Raw genomic sequence first — 26976 nt, forward strand, 5'->3', positions numbered from 1 at the left:
CTCTTTGACACCATGTCTGAAATCCCACGTGATCTGTCAAATACTAATGCATGAAAATCCTAACCTCAAAAAAATCACCCTTTATTATCGCAGTCTTGACAAAAATACGACATTTGGAAGAAAGATACAAGTGCACCTTGACTTTAAATTTTGGGTGACCAGAAGATTATTCAAAATCGTACATTTAGTTACTTGAATTTACAAAGTGGTACATTCTTTACGAATTGAAATAATGCACTCAAAATTAGGATACGGTTACACCTAAACATCAGATATTGGGCGGTAAGAAGATTTGTTTTTAAATCGGGCATTTAGGTAGTAAAACATATAAAATGGTTCTTTCTTTACAGAGTGATCTAAAGCTCTCAAAATTGGTATTCATTTAAAACTTTGGCAATATATATTGGGCGACTTTATTATTTTTCCATTGTATTGTTTTTTTATACTATTTGGTATTTTCACTCGAAAGTTGTTGGGCTGTTCAAACGGATCTGGATGGTTTAACGGTAGGAACTATAAGGCATCTTCTTCCTCCCTTTCCTATAGTATCACAATGGATGAAAAGTCCAAGTGAGTCGGATTGAATACTGTCATTTTAACCTAATCTAAGCTTATGTATGGTTTGAATATAAATTCTTAAGATTCTGGTGGCTACAAATCTCAATTTCAATTTCAATTTCTGGTGGCTACAAATCTCAATTTGGCTACAAATTTAATTTCAACGAACTTGGTGGAAGTGTGGCAACACCCAACTGCACATCAAACCTACCGTTTGAATGTTCGCATGCATGTGGTAACACTTTTAAGCTAAGGCTTCTACCACTGCTACATGTTGGCAATTCAAAACTTGTTTACTGGCGTATTTAGTTTCTGTCGCGAATAACCACCCCAGTAAGAAAAGTACTTTACATGTCATTGAAAAAAAAACAGAACATTTCAAGGCTGTATATTTTATATATGCTGGTATGTTGGCATATAGCAAGCAAACATATTAGCTGTATTCGGGAACTCAAAAATGTGTGCATATTTCCACAAATTCTACTGGAAGTCGTTTCTTTCTACTGTGACTTTCTTTGCCAGCAGAAATTTGCGACTTTGAACAGATGTTTTGTGAAGGTCAGCTGTTTCATGAAAAGCAGCTATTACAAAAGCTAACCCCAAAATGAATCAAAAAAAGGCAGAGGTAAGTAAAAAATAAAAATATTGTTAATTGGATTTTATTAAATTTGTTTCATTTTTATTTACTTTTAATAAAGATTAAAGGCAAAAGCCAGTGTTATGGTACAGAAAACTCGCCAAATAAAGTTGTAATTATAATTCAAGTCGGTTGTTCTACATTAGAAGTTTAGAAATTTGCGGCATTATTTGGAAAATATTGAAAAATTTAAACATTGTATCCTTCCAGACACCAAGAAAATAGCAACTATCGGTTTCTTAAGTGTTTTGATGGAATTATCCTCATCGGAGAGCTAAGATGAAACCAACCGTTCTTTTAAATTTGTTAAAGAGGGAAGATGCCGCCATGGGATTGAGTGGGACTGGCTGTGCAGTTAAAAGTGACGATTTGTGCAAATTGTCTGCCAATTGTGAACGGATACAGATATCTTCAATGATAACATTGTGAAAGGTTACAGATATCTTCAATGATAACACAGTGTCCGTAGCCGCCACATGACCAAATAGAAAGCTCCCTTAGACTCACATCAGTGGTCGCAGCAATTTGTCTAGCCATTCCAGCCAGAAGCATTAGCTGGTTAGTTCAAGGTTTTTTTTGTTAGCAAACCAAGTGCTGCCTACAAGGGGCTTGAGAACTTTGTTTCTACTTTTGTATACGGTGATGGCATGTAAAGCAGTTGTAGTCCTATGCAGCGAAATGCATGCTAATGCTCGGCGAATGGAGATTGTCCAACGGGACGATCGGGAGGAGTAGTCCCTCACTCGTTTTGCTCGTGTCCTTTCCAGGTTTCAGTAGAGAGATCACACTGCTAATCTTCCAAACATCGGGTACTATAATAATGTTCTTGTCTTATTTTTAGATTTTCATTTATTTCCGAAAAAAAAATAAAAAACAGAAAACAGTAAGTGCAGGTAAAAAACGTGACGTGATGTGGAAACAATAACATTGATTGCTGTCAAATTTCGCTCGCGAAACAATTAAAGTATTTAGCGATATTTCCGAAAGCAGAATAGAATATCAACGCCTGGGGTCAAATCCCTGCTCGAACATCATAAAAGTACGAAAAGGTACATATTTGCCCTGCGCGAACGGAAAGGGCTAGAACTATGTTCTTGAGCTCAAATTAAAGAGCGTCTCAAAAAAACAAGGTTCGGCAAAAAAAGAAAATTGGAAAGAGTACGTTTAGTACTATTTGGTACTTTTTAAAACTAGAGCTCTGAATTTTGGAACTTGGTATGAGTACCAAAGAGGTACGAAATGGGTAAACATTATACAGGGAGGATGGATAGAGGCAGAAGTTTGAAATTTGACTTAAATGACATCTGGTGCAAAAGGGTGAGGATGAAAAGAAAAAAATGGAAAAATATTACTGGTGACGGGGAAAAAACGTACGTTTACGGAATCTTCAATATCTTCAATGATGACATTGTGAAAGGTTACAGATATCTTCATTGATAACACAGTGTCCGTAGCCGCCACATGACCAAATAGAAAGCTCCCTTAGACTCACATCAGTGGTCGCAGCAATTTGTCTAGCCATTCCAGCCAGAAGCATTAAGTGGTTAGTTCAAGGTTTTTTTTGTTAGCAAACCAAGTGCTGCCTACAAGGGATTTGAGAACGTTGTTTCTACTTTTGTATACGGTGATGGCATGTAAAGCAGTTGTAGTCCTATGCAGCGAAATGCATGCTGATGCTCGGCGAATGGAAATTGTCCAACGGGACGATCGGGAGGAGTAGTCCCTCACGCGTCTTTCTCGTGTCCTTTCCAGGTTTCAGGAGAGGGATCACACTGCTAATCTTCCAAACATCGGGTACTATAATAATGTTCTTGTCTTATTTTTAGATTTTCATTTATTTCCGAAAAAAAAAAAATAAAAAACAGAAAACAGTAAGTGCAGGTAAAAAACGTGACGTGATGTGGAAACAATAACATTGATTGCTGTCAAATTTCGCTCGCGAAACAATTAAAGTATTTAGCGATATTTCCGAAAGCAGAATAGAATATCAACGCCTGGGTTCAAATTCCTGCTCGAACATCATAAAAAAGCGGTGGTTATCACCTTACTAATGCTGGCTACAATTGTAAGGTATCCTACCATGTTAAAACTTGTCTACCAAATGGTGTCGCTTTGGGCCTCTCCGTTCGGACTCGGTATGAAAAAGGAGGCCCCCAATCATTGAGCTTAAACATTAATCGGACTGCACTCATTGATATGAGAATAATCCCGTATTCCTTAATTGAATGTTCACGGGAAATTTAGTAGTGAATAGAATACCAATCCTACGTCGTGATTTTCTTATGAGTCGGGATATCTCGTGGTTCGTGATTTTCTCGTAAATCGTGATTAGCGTTGCATGTCCTGATTCACGCTTACACACGAAGAATTTTAGTTCAATCAAGGTCACGCACGATCACGTGATTAAATTTGGATATCACTCACGAATCACGTGCACATCTGTAGTTAAAATAGCCTTCGAATACAGGAGATTAACGCAACGATCCTGTATGACAGTGGGCCGTCCGGGTGTTTTCTCTTTTCCTATATTGGCCTGACCCGGTATTGCATCCATGTATGTGGGATTTCACCGCTCGACCATGTGTAATTAATAATTTCCAGTAATGCCTGTTTATTAATTGCATTAAGTTTCGATGTATGTTTTCATCTGTAAAAATAAGATTTCTTCTTGGCGATTAGTTTTAAAAAAGTTTCTCTTGAAGGTCGTATCCTGAACTGTGATGTATCTTTGCTCTGCTCAGCATTCACTTTACTGCACTTCAAGGTATACCAAGGGTTGTCGGGGTGTGTTTTTCTATTTATTTTGCGTTTGAAATTATGGTAGAACAGCTTGGAAAATATATCTATCCTGTCCCTATCGTGGATGCTTTGGAATTCGTCAGAATTTATAGTCTCCATTATTTTCTGGTTTAACATATCTTCTGACAGGTTCTTGGGAACGCCATACATTGTAATTTTCTCGTATTGTTCATTCTGAGCTGTCCAGCTGGATATCAATGCAACTGAATTCGACTCCAAGGGAAATAAAATTCATTATATCATCGAGATTTCTGGTAGCGTAAGTCGCATTAGGTGGAATGTACAATGACATTATAATCACCTGTCCAATTGGAGTATTAGTCTCTCCGGCCACAATCTCAATAAGTCTATTGGTAATGTTTAAAGTTTAGTATTGCGAAATCTTGTGGCTCAAGAAGTATAATCGGAAGGCCGGCTTATATGGATGCTACAATATATAAGGTTATGGCCCGATTAAGACTATACTTGCCAAGATTGTTGGAGGTCATAAAAGAAACTGTTGCGTAAAATGTCAGCCAAATAGTTTTTGTGTTTAGAAAAACGTTCTCCAGGGATTTAATGGCTGTTTGAGAAGATATTAATGCCAATCGTCGTCATGATATTATATCTTAGCCATTCTACCACTTCCTTAATTGCAAGGATCTACGCTGATACACACTGCAGTGGTCGGGTAATCTTTTCGCTATGACCAGTTCTAGATCTTTAGATCCAGCCCACCTGGTCGCCTAGTTTGAAACCTTCCGTATAGAAGTCTATGTAATTTCTATTACCAGGGATATCGTAGTTCCAATCCAATCGTGTTAAGAATAGTGGTACAATATTTTTTATCAAAAGCGGCTCAGATTGGGTGTAATTCAGACTGTTTGGAATATCGGATATTGTATCAAGGATATCACAGTGTCCGTAGCCGCCACATGACCAAAAAAAAGCTTCCATAGCCTTACGGCAGTGGTCGCAGCATTTTGTCTAGCAACACTGTCCAGAGGCATTAGATGTAGCTTTAAATGCAGTGCATCAAAAGGTGTTGTCCTCAGTGCGGCTGTGATGCACAAACAAACCATCTTTTGGATCCGGTTAATTATTGAAGAGTAGATGGACTTTTGAAGCGCCATTCACCGAAACACAATAGCATTATAGGTCTGACAACTGCAGTACATACCCTAAATCTAAATCTCCAACTTTTGCCAATAGCTCTCTTGAAATGCATGTGTATAGGACAAGAGTTGCCTTTCTTGCCCTTCAAAAAATTTTTGATTTGAAGTTCAATTTCCTGCCTAGCAAAACACCCAGTTATTTTGCGCTTTCTGTAAATGGAACATTCTCTCCTCGCTAGGAGACAGGTGCCATTGTAGGCAACTTGTATCTCCTGCTGAAAAGAACAACTTCTATTTTGCACGAATTTACACCTAGACCACTTCGCTGTTCCACGTAGAGCTTCCTGAGGTATATCTCTTAGAGTGCTGGGAAATTTTCTCCTAACCGCAATTGCCACGTTATCAGTATACGATTGAAGTGATTTAGCCCATTTTCAATCCCTAACGTCATACATTGATAAGAAGTATTATCGAAAAATGTCAAGTGCCGCTTAGACGTTTAGACGCTTTATATATATAAACAAACATAGCTAGATCGACGAAGATGTCTTGACGATCAAGAATATATATACTTTATAGTGTCGCTGATATAAATTTCGACATGAGTGGATTTTGTGAGCTTGAGACTGTAAAATGGGAGATCGGCTTTATAAAGATATAGCCCATATATATATTGCGAACACGAATGCAACATGTTTCAAACATAATGACACAATTTATATATCACTTGTCCTATGATCTTGGTTATAAGAAGAAAATTTAAATATAAATAGTCAATTTATGTGTTTTCGACAGACAGACAGGCGAACGGACGGACATGACTAATTCGACTAAGTATGTCAAGACGATCAAGAATATATACTTTATTGGGCCTCATATCAATATTTCGATGATGTACAAATGTAATGATGAAATAAGTATACCGCCATCCTATGGTGGGGTGTATAAAAGTACCATAGGCAACTTTTTGTAAAAATTTTCTCTATCAAGCGTAGTGCTGACCTCGACTTTTCGTTTTTATAAAAATATGATGATGACATGTCGCTACGTCAGTATGAATTTCGCTTCACTTAGTTTCAAATGTAATTAAATGCTCACGAAATGGGCACCAAAGAAACTCGGCGTCATTCCTGTTGTCTAAAGTATAGGGTCGCCCGGACTTCGCAATAATTTAATAGGCATTTTCGCTAAGAAAGAAGTTAGTACTAAACTTTATTCTGTAGAATCTAATAGCCTGTTTGTGGATGTCGAACAATAATCCAGACGAACAAACAACAATCGCTCGAAATCAAATCTTTTTCGGTTTGTGTATGTCGAATTCAATTCTTCGCCTGCACATAAATACATATGTAAGTCAATGTTTTCATTTTCACATGCTCAGGATTTTGGGATTGCCATAGGGGTGTTTTTTCGATTTCTTCTAATCTACTACCAATTTGTATGTACGATTGTGCAACTATGTTGTAATTTTCTTTATTTCAATTACAATAATCTACTACCAATTTGTATGTACGATTGTGCAACTATGTTGTAATTTTATTTATTTCAATTACAAAACAAGTTCAAAATATTATTAACATGAACAAGTAAGAGCGTGTTAAATTCGGCCGGGCCGAATCTTATATACCCTCCACCATTGATCGTATTTGTCGAGTTCTATGCGCGGTATCTCATTTTAGACAAACATAGAATATTGAATAAGAACTGTTATGCTATTGGAGCTATATCAAGTTGTAGTCCGATTAGGACCATAAATGAATGCTGAACATTGTAGAAGTCACTGTGTAATATTTCAGTTCATTCGGATAAGAATTGCGCCCTATGGAGGCTCAAGAAGCAAAATCGAGAGATAAGTTTATATGGGAGCTGTATCAAGCTTTTGATCGATTCCGACCATATTAGACACGTATGTTGACAGTCATGAGAGAAGCCGTTGTATAAAATTTCTGCCAAATCGGATGAGAATTCCGCCCTCTAGAGGTTCAAGAAGTCAAAATCCCCGATCGGTTTATATGGCAGCTATATCAGGTTCTATACCGATTTACGCCATACTTAGCACAGTTATTGGAAGTCATAACAAACAAATAAGTCAAGATCCAAGACAGCTATATCAGATTATGAACCGATTTGAATCATACTTAACACAGTTGTTGGAAGTGATACCAAAACACTACGTGCAAAATTTCAGTTAAATCGGAGAAGAATTGCGCTCTCTAGAGGCTCAAGAAGTCAAGACGCAAGATCGGTTTATATGACAGCTATATCAAAACATGGACCGATTTGGCCCATTTACAATACCAACTGACCTACACTAATCAAAAATATTTGTGCAAAATCTCAAGCGGCTAGCTTTACTCCTTCGAAAGTAAGCGTGCTTTCGACAGATAGACGGACGGACGGACATGGCTAGATCGAATTAAAAATGTCGCGACGATCAAGAATATATATACTTTATGGGGTCTTAGACGCATATTTCGAGGTGTTACAAACAGAATGACGAAATTAGTATACCCCCATCCTATGGTGGAGGGTATAAAAATTGTGATGTGTTTAACAAAAAACTAATGGAATCATTCATTAGCGTTTACTTATTTTGGCGTGTGAAGAGGAGTCCAACATTCTACAACTACCACACCGCAACCAGGCACGGGATAACTATAAGCACCACACAGGCTGGAACTTTGAGCTACAAACTGTGTAGTGTTCATCGTTGTCACGAGAAGCTTAGTTATGTCCGCAGGTTGCAGATACTGGAGTGCTCCATACGGAGTAGCTGCAACTACAGTCACGAACAATCAGCGATATCGAGTGAAGAGTCTCAGTGAGAAGCCGGACGGCACCGGCTCTTGCATTAATACTTAGTGCCTTTGATGCTCAATATGACAAGGAGAGTTTTTGGAACGGCGATCCCGGAACGAGCTGGCTCATTTATTGAGCTTGACGAGGATCGCCACCTCTACACACTGGCATGGCTACAACAACAACAACAAAAACCTCGAGGCACAAAGGAACAATTTTTATTTGTGTCCAAATTTGAAATAGTACCCTAAAGAAAGATATCCGTAAATTGTATTAGACAACCTTTTTCTGGTCCTTTATTTTTATCATAGAATACGTGGGCGGCATCTAAGAATTTTAAATGTTAATATATGTATAATTTTTATACCCTCCACCATAAGATGGGGAGTATACTAATTTCGTCATTCTGATTGTAACTACTCGAAATATTCGTCTGAGACCCCATAAACTATATATATTCTTGATCGTCGTGAAATTTTATGTCGATCTAGCCATGTCCGTCCGACTGTCCGTCCGTCCGTCTGTCTGTCGAAAGCACGCTAACTTCCGAAGGAGTAAAGCTAGCCGCTTGAAATTTTGCACAAATACTTCTTATTAGTGTAGGTCGGTTGGTATTGTAAATGGGCCATATCGGTCCATGTTTTGATATAGCTGCCATATAAACCGATCTTGGGTCTTGACTTCTTGAGCCTCTAGAGGTCGCAATTATTATCCGATTTGCCTGAAATTTTGTACGGCGGATTCTCTTGTGACCATTAACATACGTGTTTATTATGGTCTGAATCGGTCTATAGGCCGATACAGCTCCCATATAAATCGATCTCTCTATTTGACTTCTTGAGCCCACAAAGGGCGCAATTCTTATTCGAATTGGCTGACATTTTACACAGGTCTCCAACATATAATTTAATTGTGGTCCAAACCGGACCATATCTTGATATCGCTCTAATAGCAGAGCAAATCTTTTCTTATATCCTTTTTTTGCCTAAGAAGAGATGCCGGGAAAAGAACTCGACAAATGCGATCCATGGTGGAGGGTATATAAGATTCGGCCCGGCCGAACTTAGCACGCTTTTACTTGTATAATATCAATTGGTTTTTTCTTTTGCTTTCCATTTTTGCTAAAAAATTCTTGCTCGAAAGCAAATTATCAAGTGACTGGTTTTGACATTTGCTTCCCATTGTTGACGATATACATTAACTCATTTTTGTGTGGGAATGCTTACGTTTTTGTTCGGCTTGTCGTTCGATAAACTCTTCATTTAAAATGAGATACACAAACCCGAACGCTTGCTTTCGACGTCGATAAACAGGCTATAAGTTATATGTTAACATTGTTTTTTTCACAATATAAAGCATGGTACTATGTTCGTTTAGAAATACTGCAAATATCTGAATGATAGCATAACACTTTTACCAAGTTTTTGTCATAACTAATGAAGAAATGTCTTACTGAATATAATCTAAAAAAAAATTAATCGTGAAAACATATCGCGAAAAGCGAACATGGCACCAGCCTTAAGTTAAAAATATGCAGCCAATACAAACACGTAAATGTTCACCAAGTCACTGAACACAAAACGCAACACTTGTCTAATATAGATTAAAAGTATCTATTGAATACTTAAATCGATTATTTTTTTTCAATTCGTACTTTTAAGCTTAACAATTGTGCTCAACAAAAATTATAGTTATTCCCCCATTTTAGAAAATAATCTCCCATAAATCAATGGATTTCCATTCATTCGTGAACACAATATGGCAATATTCTTTTAGCTGTCATTAAATTTGAGAGCACATTTAACTGAATCTCTCATTGTTACGCTCTCGTATGGCACTTTTTCGTGTTTGTTTACATTTTTTATGCTGAAAATCAAACTAAACGCTCCGATTCAATGAAATGTGGAATGGGGCGAACTTGTTTTTTTCTGCCGTCTCATCTGTTCTGTCCATGTTTAGTTTTTTGTGTTCTTCTAGTCCACTTTGCATTTAGAATTCGTCTGAAGTGGACGCTTCGGGATTCGGTGCATAGTCATCGTTATACTCAGTACAGTTATAACTGTACTTTGTTTTTAATTCTGTAATTTTATTACACGTGTTTTTATATACAGTTGGTGGGGACACCAACTTCGGAAGTACAACCTGGCATATAGAGTCGTACTCTGCCATTTCAATTAAAGTCCAAAAAAAAAAAAAAAAAAAAAGTTCTTCTAGTGAAACGGTTTGTTTATGGTCTCCTTGTGAGGTGGTAGTATCTAAAGACGTCGTCGTTATTTCGGTAAATTCCATCAGAGAAATACGAAAATATCTTTCTTAACTTAATCTAAAATCCATGAATGTCATTGTGCATTAGTTGTGCGTTGGCCTATTTCTCTTATTTTGTGTGTGTTTTATTCGTATCGCCGAAACTATTTAGGAAATACATAGTACAAAAGTCCAAGTTTATGCAAACCAAGAGAAAACAGCTACACATTGTTGTTCCACACTAATATAAAGCAATAACAAAAAAAGTGCAAAAATGTTTCTTATATCAACAATTATCCATTATGCAGTGGCTTTGTATAAGGCGTTTAAGAAATTTTTGTAAGTATAAAACGTGATTACATCAATAACTATTTCCAAAAATAATCGTTTATATTAGATAAACATTAAACGCACGAGACCATGGGGAGGTTGTTATTGCATTGTACGCAGATTACCTGATTATCAACCTCTGCATAGTCTAACATCGTTATGACATTCCACCGCGACAATAGCCAGAGATGGTAGTTCATGTTCTCTGCAAAATGCATATTAAAATTTAGCAAAACAGAAGTTTTGATATACCGGACCATCGTTAAAGTTGATATATCCGCCGAAAACTAAAAAACTGAATTTATTTTCATAATTTACCTTTTAACGGCCAATCATTTAAAAGTTTATTTTATTTAATTTTTATACCCTCCACAATAGGATGGGGTATAATAATTTCGTTATTCTGTATGTAACTCCTCGAAATATTCGTCTAAGACCCCATAAAGTACATATATTCTTGATGGTCATGACATTTTAAGTCGAACTAGCCATGTCCATTCGTCCGTCTGTCTGTCGAAAGCACGCTAACTTTGAAGGAGTAAAGCTATCCGCTGAAATTTGGCACAAATACTTCTTATTAGTGTAGGTCAGTTGGTATTGTTAATGGGCGACATCAGTCCACGTTTGGATACAGCTGCCATATAAACCGATCTGGGATATTGACTTCTTGAGCCGCTAGGGGGCACAATCTTATCCGATTTGGCTGAAATTTTGCATGAGGTGGTTTATTTTGACTTCTAACAACTGTGCTGATTATGGTTGAAATCGGTCCATAACCTGATATAGCTGTCATGTAAACCTATCTTCTTGAGTGTCTAGAGTGTGCAACTCCTATCCGATTTGGCTGAAATTTTGCACGACGTGTTTTGCTATGACTTTTAACAACTGTGTTAAGAATAGTTTAAATCGGTAAATAATCTGATATAGCTGCCATATAAACCGATCTGAGTTCTTGACTTCTTGAGCCACTAGAGGACGCAATTATTATCCGATTTGGCTGAAATTTTGCATGAGGGGTTTTGTTTTGATTTTCAACAACTGTGCTAAGAATAGTTCAAATCGGCCCATAACCTGATATAGCTGCCATATAAACCAATCTGGGGTCTTGACTTCTTGAGCCTCTACAGGGAGCAATTCCTATCCGATTTGGCTGAAATATTGCATGACGTCTTTTGTTATGACTTCCAACAACTGTATTAAGAATGGTTCAAATCGGTCCATAACCTGATATAGCTGCCATATAAACTGATCTGGGTTCTTGACTTATTGAGCCACAAGGGGGCGCAATTATTACGAACTTAGCACGCTTTTACTTGTTTTAACTCAAACATTCATAAAAATCATCTTCCTTACTGGAAGATGTGACTGAATTAATATTCAGTACTTAAAAACGAATTCTATAGCAGGTAGGCGAATCGCATGCCACGTTTTGAACACATTAGAGTCAAAACTACTGCAGCTCTCGTATTTTCTTGAAATGTTTTCGAGTTTTGTGTTTTTTGCAGAACCGGTAGCGTTTAATCGAGCCTATATTTTAGCTAAATCGGATAATAATTGCGCACTCTAGAGGCCAAGAAATCCAAATCCCAGACCGGTATATATATCAGCTATAACTGGTTACAAACCAATTTGGGCCAGATTTGGCGTTGGTGTTGGAAGTCCTAACATAGATATAACGCTTCGTGCAAAATTTCAGCTAAATCGAATTAGAATTGCGCTCTCTAAAGGCTTAAGAAATCAAAATCCGGCATCGGTTTATATGGCATCTATATCAAAACACGGACCGATACAGCCCATTTACAATCCCAACCGACCTACACTAAGTATACGTTCCAAATTTGGACTGCCTATTCCATCGAAAGTTAGCGTGCTTTCGACAGACGGATGGTTACCGCGAAATCGATTTAGAACGTCAAGACGATAACAAATATATATACCTTGATGGGTCTTAGACCTATATTTCGATGTGTTACAATCGGAATGACGAAGTTAGTATACGCCCATCCTATGATGGAGGGTGTACAATTAATATTTTGTACATATGAAGTTATTGAACGAAATCTATAGTTTGATCTGACTCATATTTGGGTCGGATCGAAAAAATGTCTGTACCAAGAAGAAGATCGGATGAAAACTGCGACCTGTACTTTGTACACAAATTAACATGGACAGACGGACTGACAGACAGACGGACATAGCTAAATCGAATCAGAAAGTGATTCTGAGTCGATCGGTACACTTATCAATGGGTCTATCTCTCTTCCTTCTGGGTGTTACAAACAAATGCACTAAGTTATAATACCGTGTACCACAGAAGTGGTGTAGGGTATACAAAATGCATTCCACCCTTTAGTCAAAATCGGGCGTAAATATATATGGGAGCTATTTCTAAATCAGGATCGATTTCAACCAAAACCGGCCCACATACAATCAACCAAAATTGTTATGCAAAACTGTTTGCTAAACCAGCAGTTTTTATCTGCTGAAAATGGGAGAGCAGACATTACTGCTGTTTCAACAAACATAGGGCTACTGCATTAGTAAACATTTTGGCCAGCTAAATCAGCAAAGAAAATATGCTTTTCTAAGTACAAAAATCTGGTGAAAATAAAATTTTATGCTATTTTTTATATTTTCCTGTTATTTGTTTAGTTTACTTTAGTGATTTTTTTTTAGATTTTTTTTTGGAAGAGATGATTCTAATTTGTGGAATATTACTGTAAAGAAACTAATTGATCCATCCATTGGTATACATTTCGAAATGTGGCTGAGAGCTCGCTCGCATTTTTTGTTATTGCTCTACTAATGTGTACGTGACTGGCATGGCCTTTTGTTTCTGAATTTAAAGAAGAAAGATTATGGAAAGTACACTCATAGCAAAAAGTTTACTGAAAATAGCAAACACTGTCTGCTGAATATTAGTAGTTAATCTTGCTGCTATTGTAGCAGTAGTTCTGCCATTACAGCAGTAGTTCCGAAATTTCAGAGTAGCAGGCTTACTGCTGAAAAGTCTGTTGTTTGCTGAAAATTACTACTGCCTTATTATGAAGGGAATGTTAGAAAAAAAATTCAAATGTAAATGTGTGTCTAAGTGGATGTTTATAATCACCACTAAATGTATACACTTTTTGAAAATAAGATTTGCTCACATTTTTAGGTTATGTCAAGTGAAAATAACACACAGTTCTGATAGCAAAAATAATCATTTTCATTTTATCATTTTAAATTACATGTGAATACAAAAAGTGACATGTCATAAGACAACTACATGCCTTTAAATAGCGGCTAAATGTAATTCGTCATTCTTAAGTCCTTATGTTTTGCACACAAATTAAGATGGATAGACAGACGAATGTAGCTAAAGGATGTGATTTTGAGTCGATTATGGTTGGTTGCATATTTTCTTCTTTTGAGTGTTACAAACAAATATACTAAGCTAAAATGCCCTGTACAGAGATGGTGACAGTTTAAAAATACGGATACGACCTACCAATGCAGACGTTTTACTGACGGACCATATCTCAAAACTGGAAGTTTGAGTGTAGATCTCTATGCTCAAATGGCAAACCCTTGTCTTTGTAATAATGCTAGATTCTTGGTCATAACTTTAAATTATTCTTGAAGAACTTTCGTCTAAAAAACACCAAAACATAAAAAAATCCATGCCACGGTAGTGTCATTAGTACCCCTCATATAAGGCACATGCGATACCGGCCCCATTCAAGTTTTTCCCCTGGGAAATTTATTGACTTGCGTCGCACATTGTGCCAACCCGAAAATATATTGGAAATGTTTTAGACATTTGTGAAGAAGGACATAGGCTGTCAAAGTTAACCACTTTGCACTTCTTCCACTTACAAGTGGTCTATAGCTTTTGATCTACTGAACCGATTTGTATGATTTAGGAGTAGAAAAAGGAGCTTGACGAGATGTAAATAAAACATTCACACTCTACTATGCCATAGGGCACTATTTATGAGATATGAATAGTTTATTTTTGGAAGTATTACAATTTTGCCTTGGATTTTTTCCGTTTTACGTAAAAACTTTGCCAATTTTTAAGCTATAAGCTGATACAAATTGTGCCAGAATATGTATGAAAAAAAGTAAAAAGAATTATGTCAATACCTATAGCGGTTCAAACATGGCATCGTTTCCAATAAGAAAAATATCGTTTTTTTTTAAATTAAAGCTAAAAATATTTCCAAAACCCTAAGGTGTATTAAGTCATATCCTATCCATAAATGAGGTTGTAGCGGCTTAAATATTAAACAAGTAAAAAGGCGTTAAGTTCGGCCGGGCCGAACTTTGGATACCCACCACCTCGGGTATATATGTAAACCACCTTTCATCAAAATCCAGTGAAATTTGCATACCTTTTGTCCCATAGCAGTTATATCGAAATATGATCCGATTTGGACCAAATACCAATAAGTACAAGTCAATGTTCAATTATATATAACAAAATATAGGTCTTTTTAGTAGCTATATCTAAAAATAAACCGATCTGAACCATATGAAACATGGATGTCCAAAAGCCTAACATAAGTCAATGTGTCAAATTTCAGTTAAATCGGATTGTAAATGCGTCTTTTTTGGGGCCAAGACTTTAAATCGAGATATCGGTCTATATTGCAGCTATATCCAAATCTTGATCGATCTGAGTGAAATTAACGAAGGCCCCAAAACCTAAAACCGAGAGATCGGTCTATATGGCAGCTATATCCAAATCTTGACCGATCTGTGCCAAAATGTAGAACTATGTCAAGGGATTTAACCTAACTCAATGTCCCAAATTTCGGCGACATCGGACAATAAATGCGCCTTGTATGGGCCAAATTGACGAAGGATGTCGAAGGGCCTAACACAACTCACTGTCCCAAATTTCAGCAAAATCGGATAATAAATGTGGCTTTTATGGGCCTAAGATCCTTAATCTGAGGATCGGTCCATATGGCAGCTATATCCAAATCTAGACCGATCTGGGCCAAATTGACGAAGGGTATCGAAGGATCTAACATAAGCCACTGTCCCAAATTTCAGCAAAATCGGATAATAAATGTGGCTTTTATGGACCAAAGACCCTAAATCGGCGGATCGGTCTAAATGGTCTATATCAAGATATAGCCCGATATAGCTCATCTTCGAACTTAACCTGCTTATGGACAAAAAAATACTCTGTGCAAAATTTCAGCTCAATATCTCTATTTTTGAAGACTGTAGCGTGATTTCAACAGACAGACGGACGGACATGTCTAGATCGTGTTAGATTTTTACGCTGATCAAGAATATATATACTTTATAGGGTCGAAAATGGATATTTCGATGTGTTGCAAACGGAATGACAAAATGAATATACCCCCATCCTTCGGTGGTGGGTATAAAAAAGTAAATTTTCAAATAGTGCTGTTTTCACTGTTAAAAACCAAGTACTACGTTGTATTTTACACCCACAACCATTGGATGGGAGGTATACAAATCTAGTCATTCCGTTTGTGACACCTCGAAATATTGATCTGCGGCCCCATAAAGTATAAATATTCTCCTTTTGTTTGTTTCTCTTTCTAGACGAGCTCCAATGATCGGAGATTTTCTTTACAAATGGAAAACCAGGTATCGTAACACACACCAACCACTATGGGACGGGTTTCGCCTTTGGTTAGAAGACTTTTCAGCCATATAAGGTGTGACGGCTTCAAGGGCCGTACGTTGGTATGTTTTTTTTGTATTCGATGATACAAATGTCACGTTAAACACGCTCGACAACCCTGTCTATAAGCTGTACTTTTCCCAATACGTGTGCTTTCGTGTAGTGGTAGATTTTTTGTCTACAATAAATTACACTACTCCCATTGTACGCACATGATTCTGTGCATCTGTTAGATGTTGTATTGATGGCTTTCTCTCGCCGCTGCTCCGTGTGCCCAGGTTCAAATCCCGACCGGGCTCTGTCGATTTTTTTTTTCATTTTCAAATTTTTTGCCTGTTCATATAAATTGGGGACTTCTTGAGCTCCTAAAAGCTGCAAATATTAACCGATTGGTTGAAATTGTGCACATAGTGTTCCATTACGACTTCCAACAATCGTACCAAGTACGGTCTGAATCGGTCTATAACCTGATATAGCTCCCATATAAACTGATCTCCCGCTTTGATATCTTGAGCCCCTAAAAGTCGCAGTTGTTATCAGATTGAGCTGACATTTTGCACGTTGGGATCTGTTATGACTCCCAACAATCGTGACAAGTATGGTCCAAATCGGTGTATAACGTGATATACACTCAACCAAATTTGTTATTCAAAACAATAAAAATGTTTACTAACACAGCAGTTTTTGTCTGCTGAAAAAGGGGAAAACAGACATTACTGCTGTTTCAGCAAACATAGGGCTGCTGTATTAGCGATCATTTCGGTCAGCTAAATCATCTGCTGAGAAAAAAAGAATGTTATGCTATTTTTTATGTTTGCTTGTTATATGTACTTTAGGCCTTTCTTATATTTTTTTAGAAGCGATGATTTTGAGTTGTGGAATATTACCCTTAAGAAGCTACCTAATCCATCCATTGAAATACATTTCGAAATGCGGCTGGGAGCTCGCTTGAATTTTTGGTTATTGCTCTACTAATGCGTACATGACTGGCATGGCCTTTGTACCTATATTGAAAGGAAAAATATTATGGAAAGTATACATTCAGTGGTGATTATAAACATCCACTGAGACACACATTAACATTTGTATTTCATTTTTTCTTCTAACATCCCCTTAATAATTAAGCAGCTGTCATTTTCAGCAAACAACAGACTTTTCAGCAGTAAGCCTGCTGCTCTGAAATTGCAGAACTACTGCTGTAATGGCAGAACTACTGCTACAATAGCAGTTTGATTAACTACTTATATTTAGCAGACTATTTATCAGACAGTGCTTGCTATTTTCAGCAAACTTTTTTCTATGAGTGTAGCTCCTTTTAAGTCGATCTCCTGATTTGACATCTCAAGCCCATGCAAGCCTCAATTTTTACCCGATGGGGCTAAAATTGTGTACGTAGTGTTCTGTTACGACTACCAACAATCGTGTTACGTGCGGTCCTATTCTTTGGTGTAAAAATTTAGCAGAATCCATGGTGATGGGTGCCCAAGATTCGGCCCGGCCGAACTAAGCACGCTTTTACTTGTTTCTGTATAATTTCTTCTACAAAACACAGAAAAAATCATGAAAATATCTCTATAAGTCCATTTTTCAAAAAATTCCAATTTTCCAAATTTTATTGTTATTGTCATCATTACTCAATAAAATCGAACTCCTAATTTACGCAATATACTTTAATTTCAGGGAAATTTTCATACTTTTGCAAGGAGGTATTAAACATTTCCCAACTCGGATTTTATTTACTCTAAATTTCATCTAGACATCAAAAAAATCTCTCTTTTGAAATGTACCCTTATATGTGAGCTTAATCAAAATATTGATCAATCCGTCCATGGATTTGCCATGCCCAGAAAATGTCGCTTGCCTAAGTTTAGAAAAATTAGAGTAAAAATGTCTGTTACAAAGCAAAAATACCAAAAATCAAGTGTACGTGTGTATGGGACCTACATCAAAAGTTGGACCAATCTGAACTATATTCGCTACAGTTGTAGGTAGGTCTAATAAACATCACCGTTCTAAATGTCAGCCAACTTGGATAAAAAATACGCATGTTATACTCCCACCATAGGATGGGGGCATACTAATTTCGCCATTCTGTTTGTAACTCTTCGAAATATTCGACTAAGACCCCATAAAGTATATATATTCTTGTTCGTCGTGACATTTTAAGTCGATTTAGCCATGTCCGTCCGTCTGTCTGTCGAAAGCACGCTAACTTTCGAAGCAGTAAAGCTAGCCGCTTGAAATTTTGCAAAAATATTTCTTATTTGTGTAGGTCGGTTGGGATTGTAAATGGGCTATATCGGCCCATGTTTTGGTATAGCTGCCATATAAACCGATCTCGGGTCTTTACTTCTTTAGCCACTAGAGGGCAAAATTCTTATCCGATATGGCTGAAATTTTGCACGAGGTGTTTTATTATGACTTCCAATAACTGTGCTAAGTATGGTTGAAATCGTTACATAAGCAGATATAGCTGCCATATAAACCGATCTCGGGTCTTGACTTCTTGAGCCACTAGGGGGCACAATTCTTATCCAATTTGGCTAAAATTTAGCATGATGTGTTTTATTACGACTTCCAACAGCTGTGCTAAGTATGGTTGAAATCGGTACATAACCTGATATAGCTGCCATATAAACCGACCTCGGGCCTAGACTTCTTAAGCCACTAGAGGGTTCAGTTCTTATCCGATTTGGCTGAAATTTTGCAAGAGATGTGTTTTACTCCAACTTCCAACAACTGTGCCGAGTATGGTTGAAATCAGGCCATAACCTGATATAGCTGTCATATAAACCGATCTCGGGTCTTGACTTCTTGAGCCACTAGAGGGACAATTCTTATCCGATTTGGCTGAAATTTAGCATGATGTGTCTTATTACGACTTCCAACAACTGTGCTATGTATGGTTAAAATCAGTCCATAACCTGATATAGCTGTCATAAAAACCGATCTCGGGTCTTGACTTCTTGAGCCACTAGACGGCACATTTTTTATCCGATTCTACTGAAATTTTACACGAGGTGTTTCATTATGACTTCCAATGACTGGGGAAAATATGTTTCAAATCGGTCCATAACCTGATATAGCTGTCATATAACCCGATTTGCGTGTCGTCCATAGCCTGATATAGCTCCCATATATACCAATCTCTCTATATTACTTCTTGAGACCCTAAAGGGCACCATTCTTACTTGAATTGGCTGCAATTTTACACAATGACTTCTACTATTGTCTCCAACATTCAGTTCAGACCGGACCATAACTTGATATAGCTCTAATATTATAGCAATTCTTTTCTTTTATCCTTTGTTTTCCTAAAAAAGAGATATCACGAAAAGAACTCGACAAATGCGATCTATGGTGGTGGGTATATGAGATTCGGCCCGGCCGAACTTAGCACGCTTTTACTTGTTATAAACTTAAAATATTTAATTTGGAGATTGGTCTATAAAGCAGCTATATCAAAATATGGGCCGATTTGAATCATGCAAATCGGCGTAGTAAATCAAAACTTATAGCCGCTTAAAGGTTGGAGAAGTAGAACTTTGACACCCTGTATTAAAGATATAGACCCACAATGTAATTTTCCTGAAAGTATATTTTTAAACGCTTAAATCAACAGATCAATAATTGTGAACTTATTTGCAATTTTTTGTCATTGCGTCCACTGTGCGTCGTAAAAATACCCAGCTTGGGTTAGGTATAAAAATACCTTACATATTTCGGAAATTCGAATAATCGATTTTTATTGTCACTAGTCCATCTGTGAATTAATATAAATTTTAAATGTATGGTGATCAGATGAATGATTTCGGGAGATATTATAACCTTCCAGTGTTCTGTGTTTTAGTCAAGGAGAAAAGATCTGCACAGTCAAGGAGGAAAGATCGACACTACCGGTTTCGCAAATCTCACCCATTTTGAAAAATTGAATTTCATGAATACAAATATCAGCTTTAATCGGGTTACTCATGTTTAAAATGTGGCACTTCTACACAACTTCGAAGAAATTTAAACGAATAGCCTTTTACATAAAATATTAATTTCTTGGTAATAAAGTTTTGTACTAGCTGTGTTTTACATACGTTTTAAGTTCGGCCGGGCCGAAGTGCTTTGAACTGTATTGTACAAAAAACCTGGGCATATCTCTCGTTTCAAATTTGCCCATGAACATTCCATTAAGGAACAGGGGTAAACTTCTTACATATCCATAAGTGCTATCCGATTCAAAATTAAACTCAATGATAAGGGGCCTCCTTTTTATATAGCCGAGTCTGAACGGTGTGCCGCAGTCAGACACCTCTTTTGGGGAGAAGTTTTTACATGGCATCGTAGAGGGACACTTAAAACCAATTAGTTTTTGTGTAAAATGAAGGTAACATTGTGCTAGTACAAAAAATTTCATGTAATTATATTTAAAACAAGTAAAAGCGTGCTAAGTTCGGCCGGGCCGAATCTTATATACCCTCCACCATGGATCGCATTTGTCGAGTTCTTTTCCCGGCATCTCTTCTTAGGCAAAAAAAAGGATATAAGAAAAGGTTTGCTCTGCTATTAGAGCGATATCAAGATATGGTCCGGTTTGGACCACAATTAAATTATATGTTGGAGACCTGTGTAAAATGTCAGCCAATTCGAATAAGAATTGCGCTTTTGTGAGCTCAAAAAGTAAAATAGAGAAATCGATTTATATGGGAGCTGTATCGGGCTATGGACCGATTCAGACCATAATAAACACGTATGTTGATGGTCATGAAAGAATCCGTCGTACAAAATTTCAGGCAAATCGGATAATAATTGCGACCTCTAGAGGCTCAAGAAGTCAAGATCCCAGATCGGTTTATGTGGCAGCTATATCAGGTTATGAACCGACTTGTACTTTATTTGACATAGTTGTTGAAAGTAACAATAAAAAACGTTTTGCGAAATTTCAGCCAAATCGGATAGGAATTGCCCCCTCTAGAAGCTCAAGAAGTCAAGTTCCCAGATCTGTTTATATGACAGCTATATCATTATATCAGGTTTTGAACCGATTTGAACCATATTTGGCACAGTTGTTGGATATCATAACAAAATACTACGTGCCAAAATTCATTCAAATCGGATAGGAATTTCGGCCTGTAGAGGCTCAAGAAGTCAAGACCTAAGATCGGTTTATATGGCAGCTATATCAGGTTATGGACCGATTTGAACCATACTTGGCACAGTTGTTGGATATCATAACAAAACACGTCGTGCAAAATTTCATTCCAATCGGATAAGAATTTCGCACTCTAGAGGCTCAAGAAGTTAAGACCCTAGATCGGTTTATATGGCAGCTATATCAGGTTATGAACCGATTTGAACCCTACTTGGCACAGTTGTTGGATATCATAACAAAACACGTCGTGAAAAATATCATTCCAATCGGATAAGAATTGCACACTCTAGAGGCTCAAGAAGTCAAAACCCAAGATCGGTTTATATGGCAGCTATATCAAAACATGGACCGATATGGCCCATTTACAATACCAACCAACCTACACTAAAAAGAAGTATTTGTGCAATATTTCAAGCGGCTAGCGTTACTCCTTCGGAAGTTAGCGTGCTTTCGACAGACAGGTGGACGGACATGGCTAGATCGACATGAAATGTCGCGACGATCAAGAATATATATACTTATGGGGTCTCAGACGAATATTTCGAGTAGTTACAAACTGAATGACGAAATTAGTATACCCCCCATCCTATGGTGGAGGGTATTAAAAAAGTTAATTGGCATTGAATGTTTTTTAGCGAAATTATCCATCCCTGGTAAACATTTATGCGAACAAAACAAACACAAAAATAAACAGAAGACAAACAAGTCAATGATGTTGAAAATATAGGCAATACAAGTTCATTGTCATGGATACCCCACAAGTTTATTGTCTGCCCCAAATAAATACGTATGGAAATTGTACTGTGAACATTGTATAACTCAAATTTATGAAAACGACGAAGAATGATGCTATATATACCAATATAACAGAAAATTTTAATATATTTGACAAACACTGCCAGAGAAATAAGTTTTTTTGAAATAAGGAAACACTGTCTGAGAAATTGTAGACCAGTTAAATGAGTTTTATATTCTTCACCAACACTGTGGAATTTTGCTTAGGAAGAGAAGAGCTGCACCCATTAGCCATGTGCGTCTCTGGACTTATTCTTGTGATAAAGGTGTAGGTCGCATTTGTTTTCCGACTGACCAAGAACCAACGCTATTGATTTTGGAAAAAAACCGATTCAGATTTAGATAAAGCTTCCATATATAGCCCTTATGCGATATGCCCTTAAATGGGCACATGAGGTGTTTTATTTGACGTCTCAATACCTTTGCAAGACTTCATTCAAATTGGTTCAGATTTATATAAAGCTCTTGATCGCATATGGATATAATGGCTGCACTAGGCACAATTTTGGTCCGATCTATACAAAATTTAACTTGAGAAGATAAATTTCATATGCAAGCAAGTGTGTAATTAGGCTCGGTGGAAAACGGTATCCTATAGTAGGATCCGACCGATTTTTACCATTCCTTACTTGAAATATTCGCTTGCGACTTTAGAAATTATGTATATAATTTATGGAAAACTTTGAAGGGGGTCTAACCATGTACATGTATCTGTGCGTGTGGCTGCCTGGTTGCCTGTCAGTTTTTGTAGCGCTGGAGTATTCAAAAATTCTGATAATGAGCTTAAATCGGCACAGATTCACATTTTTCCATACGCAAGTTAAGTCCTTGACCGGGCAAAATCATATCAATTTTGGATATAGCTGTTTTAAAGACCAATGCCCCAATTCTGAGTTTTGAGTCCATATAAGGCGCATTTTTATTACACTTTACGTAACCATTTTCTAGAGAATGTTAACTACGAACCTATTCTATCTAGAAATAAACGCCTTATAGACCATTTCCTGATGATAGTTAGATGTTCCATATCCAAATTTTTAGCAATTTTGGAATTTTGTATTATTTGAAACAAAATGTGTACCAATATAGTATTGAATTTACATAATATTATACATTGGAGATGTGTTCCACCTCAATTGTAGAATATGCTTGCATAAATTGAAAATTTTTAAATATTTTCATTTAAATGAGTTTTCATCATGAAACAAATTGGATTTTTCTTATGAAATATACAGGAAGAAAAAACTAATTTAACTCACTTTGGATACTCGGATATGTGTCTAAGACCCAAGGCATAAAATCGGGGGATATGTCTATATGAAATCTATGCATATCCAATTATGTCCCGATACAGATCATATGCGGCAAGGATGTCTATGTGCTTAATATAGCGCTCGGCAAAGCCGGGTAACAAATAAACCTTTAATGGGCGAAGAGTTTTTAATCAGCAGACCGGCATCAATATCCAAATATGGTCTAATATTGACCGTATTTAGTACGGCTGTTGAGGGGTCTAAAAAAATTCACTGATTCAAATTGCGTGGAAATGGCGTAATAGGTACGCCTGTTGTGGACCCAACTTATTAAATTAGTATGTCACCGTATATGGCACATACAACCTGCGTATGGAAAAAAATTAACTTGTTGCAAATTTCAGCTCAATATCTCAATTTTTAAAATCTGCGGAAATGTGTGCAAGTTTTACAGAAGACATTAAGAGAAGTTAAAATCATTTCATTTAATTTCAATATTAACAAGTAAAAGCGTGCTAAGTTCGGCCGGGCCGATTCTTGCGTCCCACCACCATTGATTCCGCAAAAAAATTACCCTTAGTAACTGAGTGTGTATTTGATTTATTTTGGTCTCAAATGTCATATCGGGATATCGGTACTTAGGAGGGCCTATATCACCATATTGATCGATTCGGACAAAACTTGGCATGGATGTTGTAAGTCGTAAGATAGGGTTTTGGGCAAAATTTCAGCCAAATCAGGTGCAACTTTAAGCTTCTAACGGCTGAAGAAGTCAAATCCTGGGATCGGTTTATATGGGGGCTATATCTCTTTATAGACCGTTTCGGTTCATACTAGGCATGGATGATGAATGTCCTAACTCAAGTTCTTGTTCCAAATTTATGTCCGTGAAGATAAATTTGAATATAACTTAGCCAAGACACAAACCTGACATTTTAACAGAGCTATGTTAAGTGATAAACAGAGCACTGTTAACTAATTTTCTTTTGTATTTTAAATAAAAAAAATCATTTTTAGCATTTTCTCACCAAATATTTTCTATAATCACTTGCTAAAGAATTTATCTACAACTATTAAATGCTAAATAATAGCTAAACCCTCAAACCTCTATGCCAACAATATTTTTTGAAGACCTATATGACCCATCTTTAAAATGGCAATGCAGTGCACTGGTCATAGATAGGTGATACAAACTAATACCAGAATTAGCCCCTACCAAGAGCTATTAGAATCAGAAGTCCCCATATTCAAATTGTATTTCAGATCGGAGATATTTCGCCCCAAAAGTTATATTTGAATTTAACATAATGGCCCACTGTGCTGGACTGGTCATAGATAGGTGATACAAACAAATACCAGAATTAGCCCCTACCAAGAGCTATTAGAATCAGAAGTCCCCATATTCAAATTGTATTTCAGATCGGAGATATTTCGCCCCAAAAGTTCTTCTGATTCTAATAGCTCTTGGTAGGGGCTAATTCTGGTATTAGTTTGTTATGCCAGTATGAATGCAATGAAGAAAGCTATTGTACGGCAATGGGCCAAAATAAAGGCAAATTACAATCGAGCTGTAACTGTAACTAACTCGAGCTGTCATTTTTATGAGACAGTTTTTTTTTTATACCCACCACCGATGATGGGCATATATTCATTTTATCATTCCGTTGGCAACACTTCGAAATATTAATTTCCTATAAAGTAAATAAAGGGTGATTTTTTTGAGGTTGGGATTTTCATGCATTAGTATTTGACAGATCACGTGGGATTTCAGACATGGTGTCAAAGAGAAAGATGCTCAGTATGCTTTGACATTTCATCATGAATAGACTTACTAACGAGCAACGCTTGCAAATCATTGAATTTTATTACCAAAATCAGTGTTCGGTTCGAAATGTGTTCATTCACCGTAACGTTGCGTCCAACAGCATCTTTGAAAAAATACGGTCCAATGATTCCACCAGCGTACAAACCACACCAAACAGTGGATTTTTCGGGATGCATGGGCAGTTCTTGAACGGCTTCTGGTTGCTCTTCACTCCAAATGCGGCAATTTTGCTTATTTACGTAGCCATTCAACCAGAAATGAGCCTCATCGCTGAACAAAATTTGTCAAAATTTGAACACATTTCGAACCGAACACTGATTTTGGTAATAAAATTCAATGATTTGCAAGCGTTGCTCGTTAGTAAGTCTATTCATGATGAAATGTCAAAGCATACTGAGCATCTTTCTCTTTGACACCATGTCTGAAATCCCACGTGATCTGTCAAATACTAATGCATGAAAATCCTAACCTCAAAAAAATCACCCTTTATATTCTTGATCGTCGTAGTAAACATATAAACCGATCTGCAGATTCACTGAAATTTGGGACAGTGAGTTATGTTAGGCTCCTTGACATCCCTGCTCAATACGGCCCAAATCGGTTCCGATTAAAATATAGCTGTCATTTATACCGATCTCTCGATGTAGGGTATTGGTCCCATAAGCGGCGCATTAATTGTCCGATTTCGCGGGAACTGTGAGTTGTGGTATGCACCTCAATATCAATGCTCAATACGACCCGGATTGGTACAATTTGGATATAGCTGTTATGTATGTATTTATATCGATCTCCCCATTTAAGGTTTTAGGCCCATGAAGGGTGAATTTATTAATCGATTTCGGTAAAATTTGTTACAATGAGTTTTGTAAGGCCCCTCAATATTCGCACCGGCAGTGGTCAAGATCGGGTTAATTTGGATACAGCTGTCATATATACCGATCCGCTGATTTAATTTCTTGGACCCATAAACGGAGCGTTTATTAATATAGGTGCCATATAGAAGCCTCCGTAGCGCCGATGTAAGCAACGGTGGTTTTCCCCTCTTAATGCTGGCGACAATTGTAAGGTACTATGCCATGTAAAACTTTTCTCCAAAGAGGTGTCGCACTGCGGCACGCTGTTCGGACTCGGCTATAAAAAGGAGGCCCCTTATCATTGAGCTTAAACTTGGATCGGACTGCACTCAATGATATGTGAGAAGTTTGCCCCTGTTCCTTAGTGGAATGTTCATGGGCAAAATTTGTATTTGTGTTTGTAATGCTGGCGACATTTGTGACCACCATTAACATGGTTTTTTTTTTCATGGACGCTACAAAAGGTGACCGATAGGCACAGCATCTTTTTCATGTTTTTTGCCGCTCTTTTGATACTTCTCCTCAGTAAGTTTTGCCATTTCATGATGGCAAGCCTTACAGCGAACCAACAGCGAGTCGAAATTATTAAAATTTACTACTGAAATTCGGTGTCAGTGGCCTCCACGTTAAGAGCGCTACGTCCAATTTAGCAATGAGGCTCATTTCTGGCGGAATGGCTTCGACAATAAGCAAAATATGCATTATTGGTCAGACAGCAATCCACACGTACTCGATTAGTCACCATTGCATTACGAAAACAAGTAAAAGCGTGCTAAGTTCGGCCGGGCCGAATCTTATATACCCTCCACCATGGATCGCATTTGACGAGTTCTTTTCCCGGCATCTCTTCTTAGGCAAAAAAAAGGATATAAGAAAAGATTTGCTCTGCTATTAGAGCGATATCAAGATATGGTCCGGTTTGGACCACAATTAAATTATATGTTGGAGACCTGTGTAAAATGTCAGCCAATTCGAATAAGAATTGCGCCCTTTGTGGG

The 26976-nt window shown here is 37.2% G+C and overlaps 1 protein-coding gene across 1 annotated transcript in view; it reads left to right on the forward strand.

The window, feature by feature from the left end:
- The first annotated feature begins 10097 nt into the window (after nt 1–10097).
- LOC106092025 (nocturnin) overlaps nt 10098–26976 on the forward strand; it is a 140325-nt gene continuing 123446 nt past the window's right edge. Inside the window, exon 1 of the mRNA XM_013258769.2 lies at nt 10098–10470. Within this exon, the coding sequence (XP_013114223.1) occupies nt 10406–10470 (65 nt within the window). The 5' untranslated portion in view covers nt 10098–10405. The remainder of the gene's footprint in view (nt 10471–26976) is intronic.

The sequence above is a fragment of the Stomoxys calcitrans genome, chromosome 1 (genome assembly GCF_963082655.1).
Source record: "Stomoxys calcitrans chromosome 1, idStoCalc2.1, whole genome shotgun sequence".
NCBI classification, from domain to species: Eukaryota; Metazoa; Arthropoda; class Insecta; order Diptera; family Muscidae; genus Stomoxys; species Stomoxys calcitrans.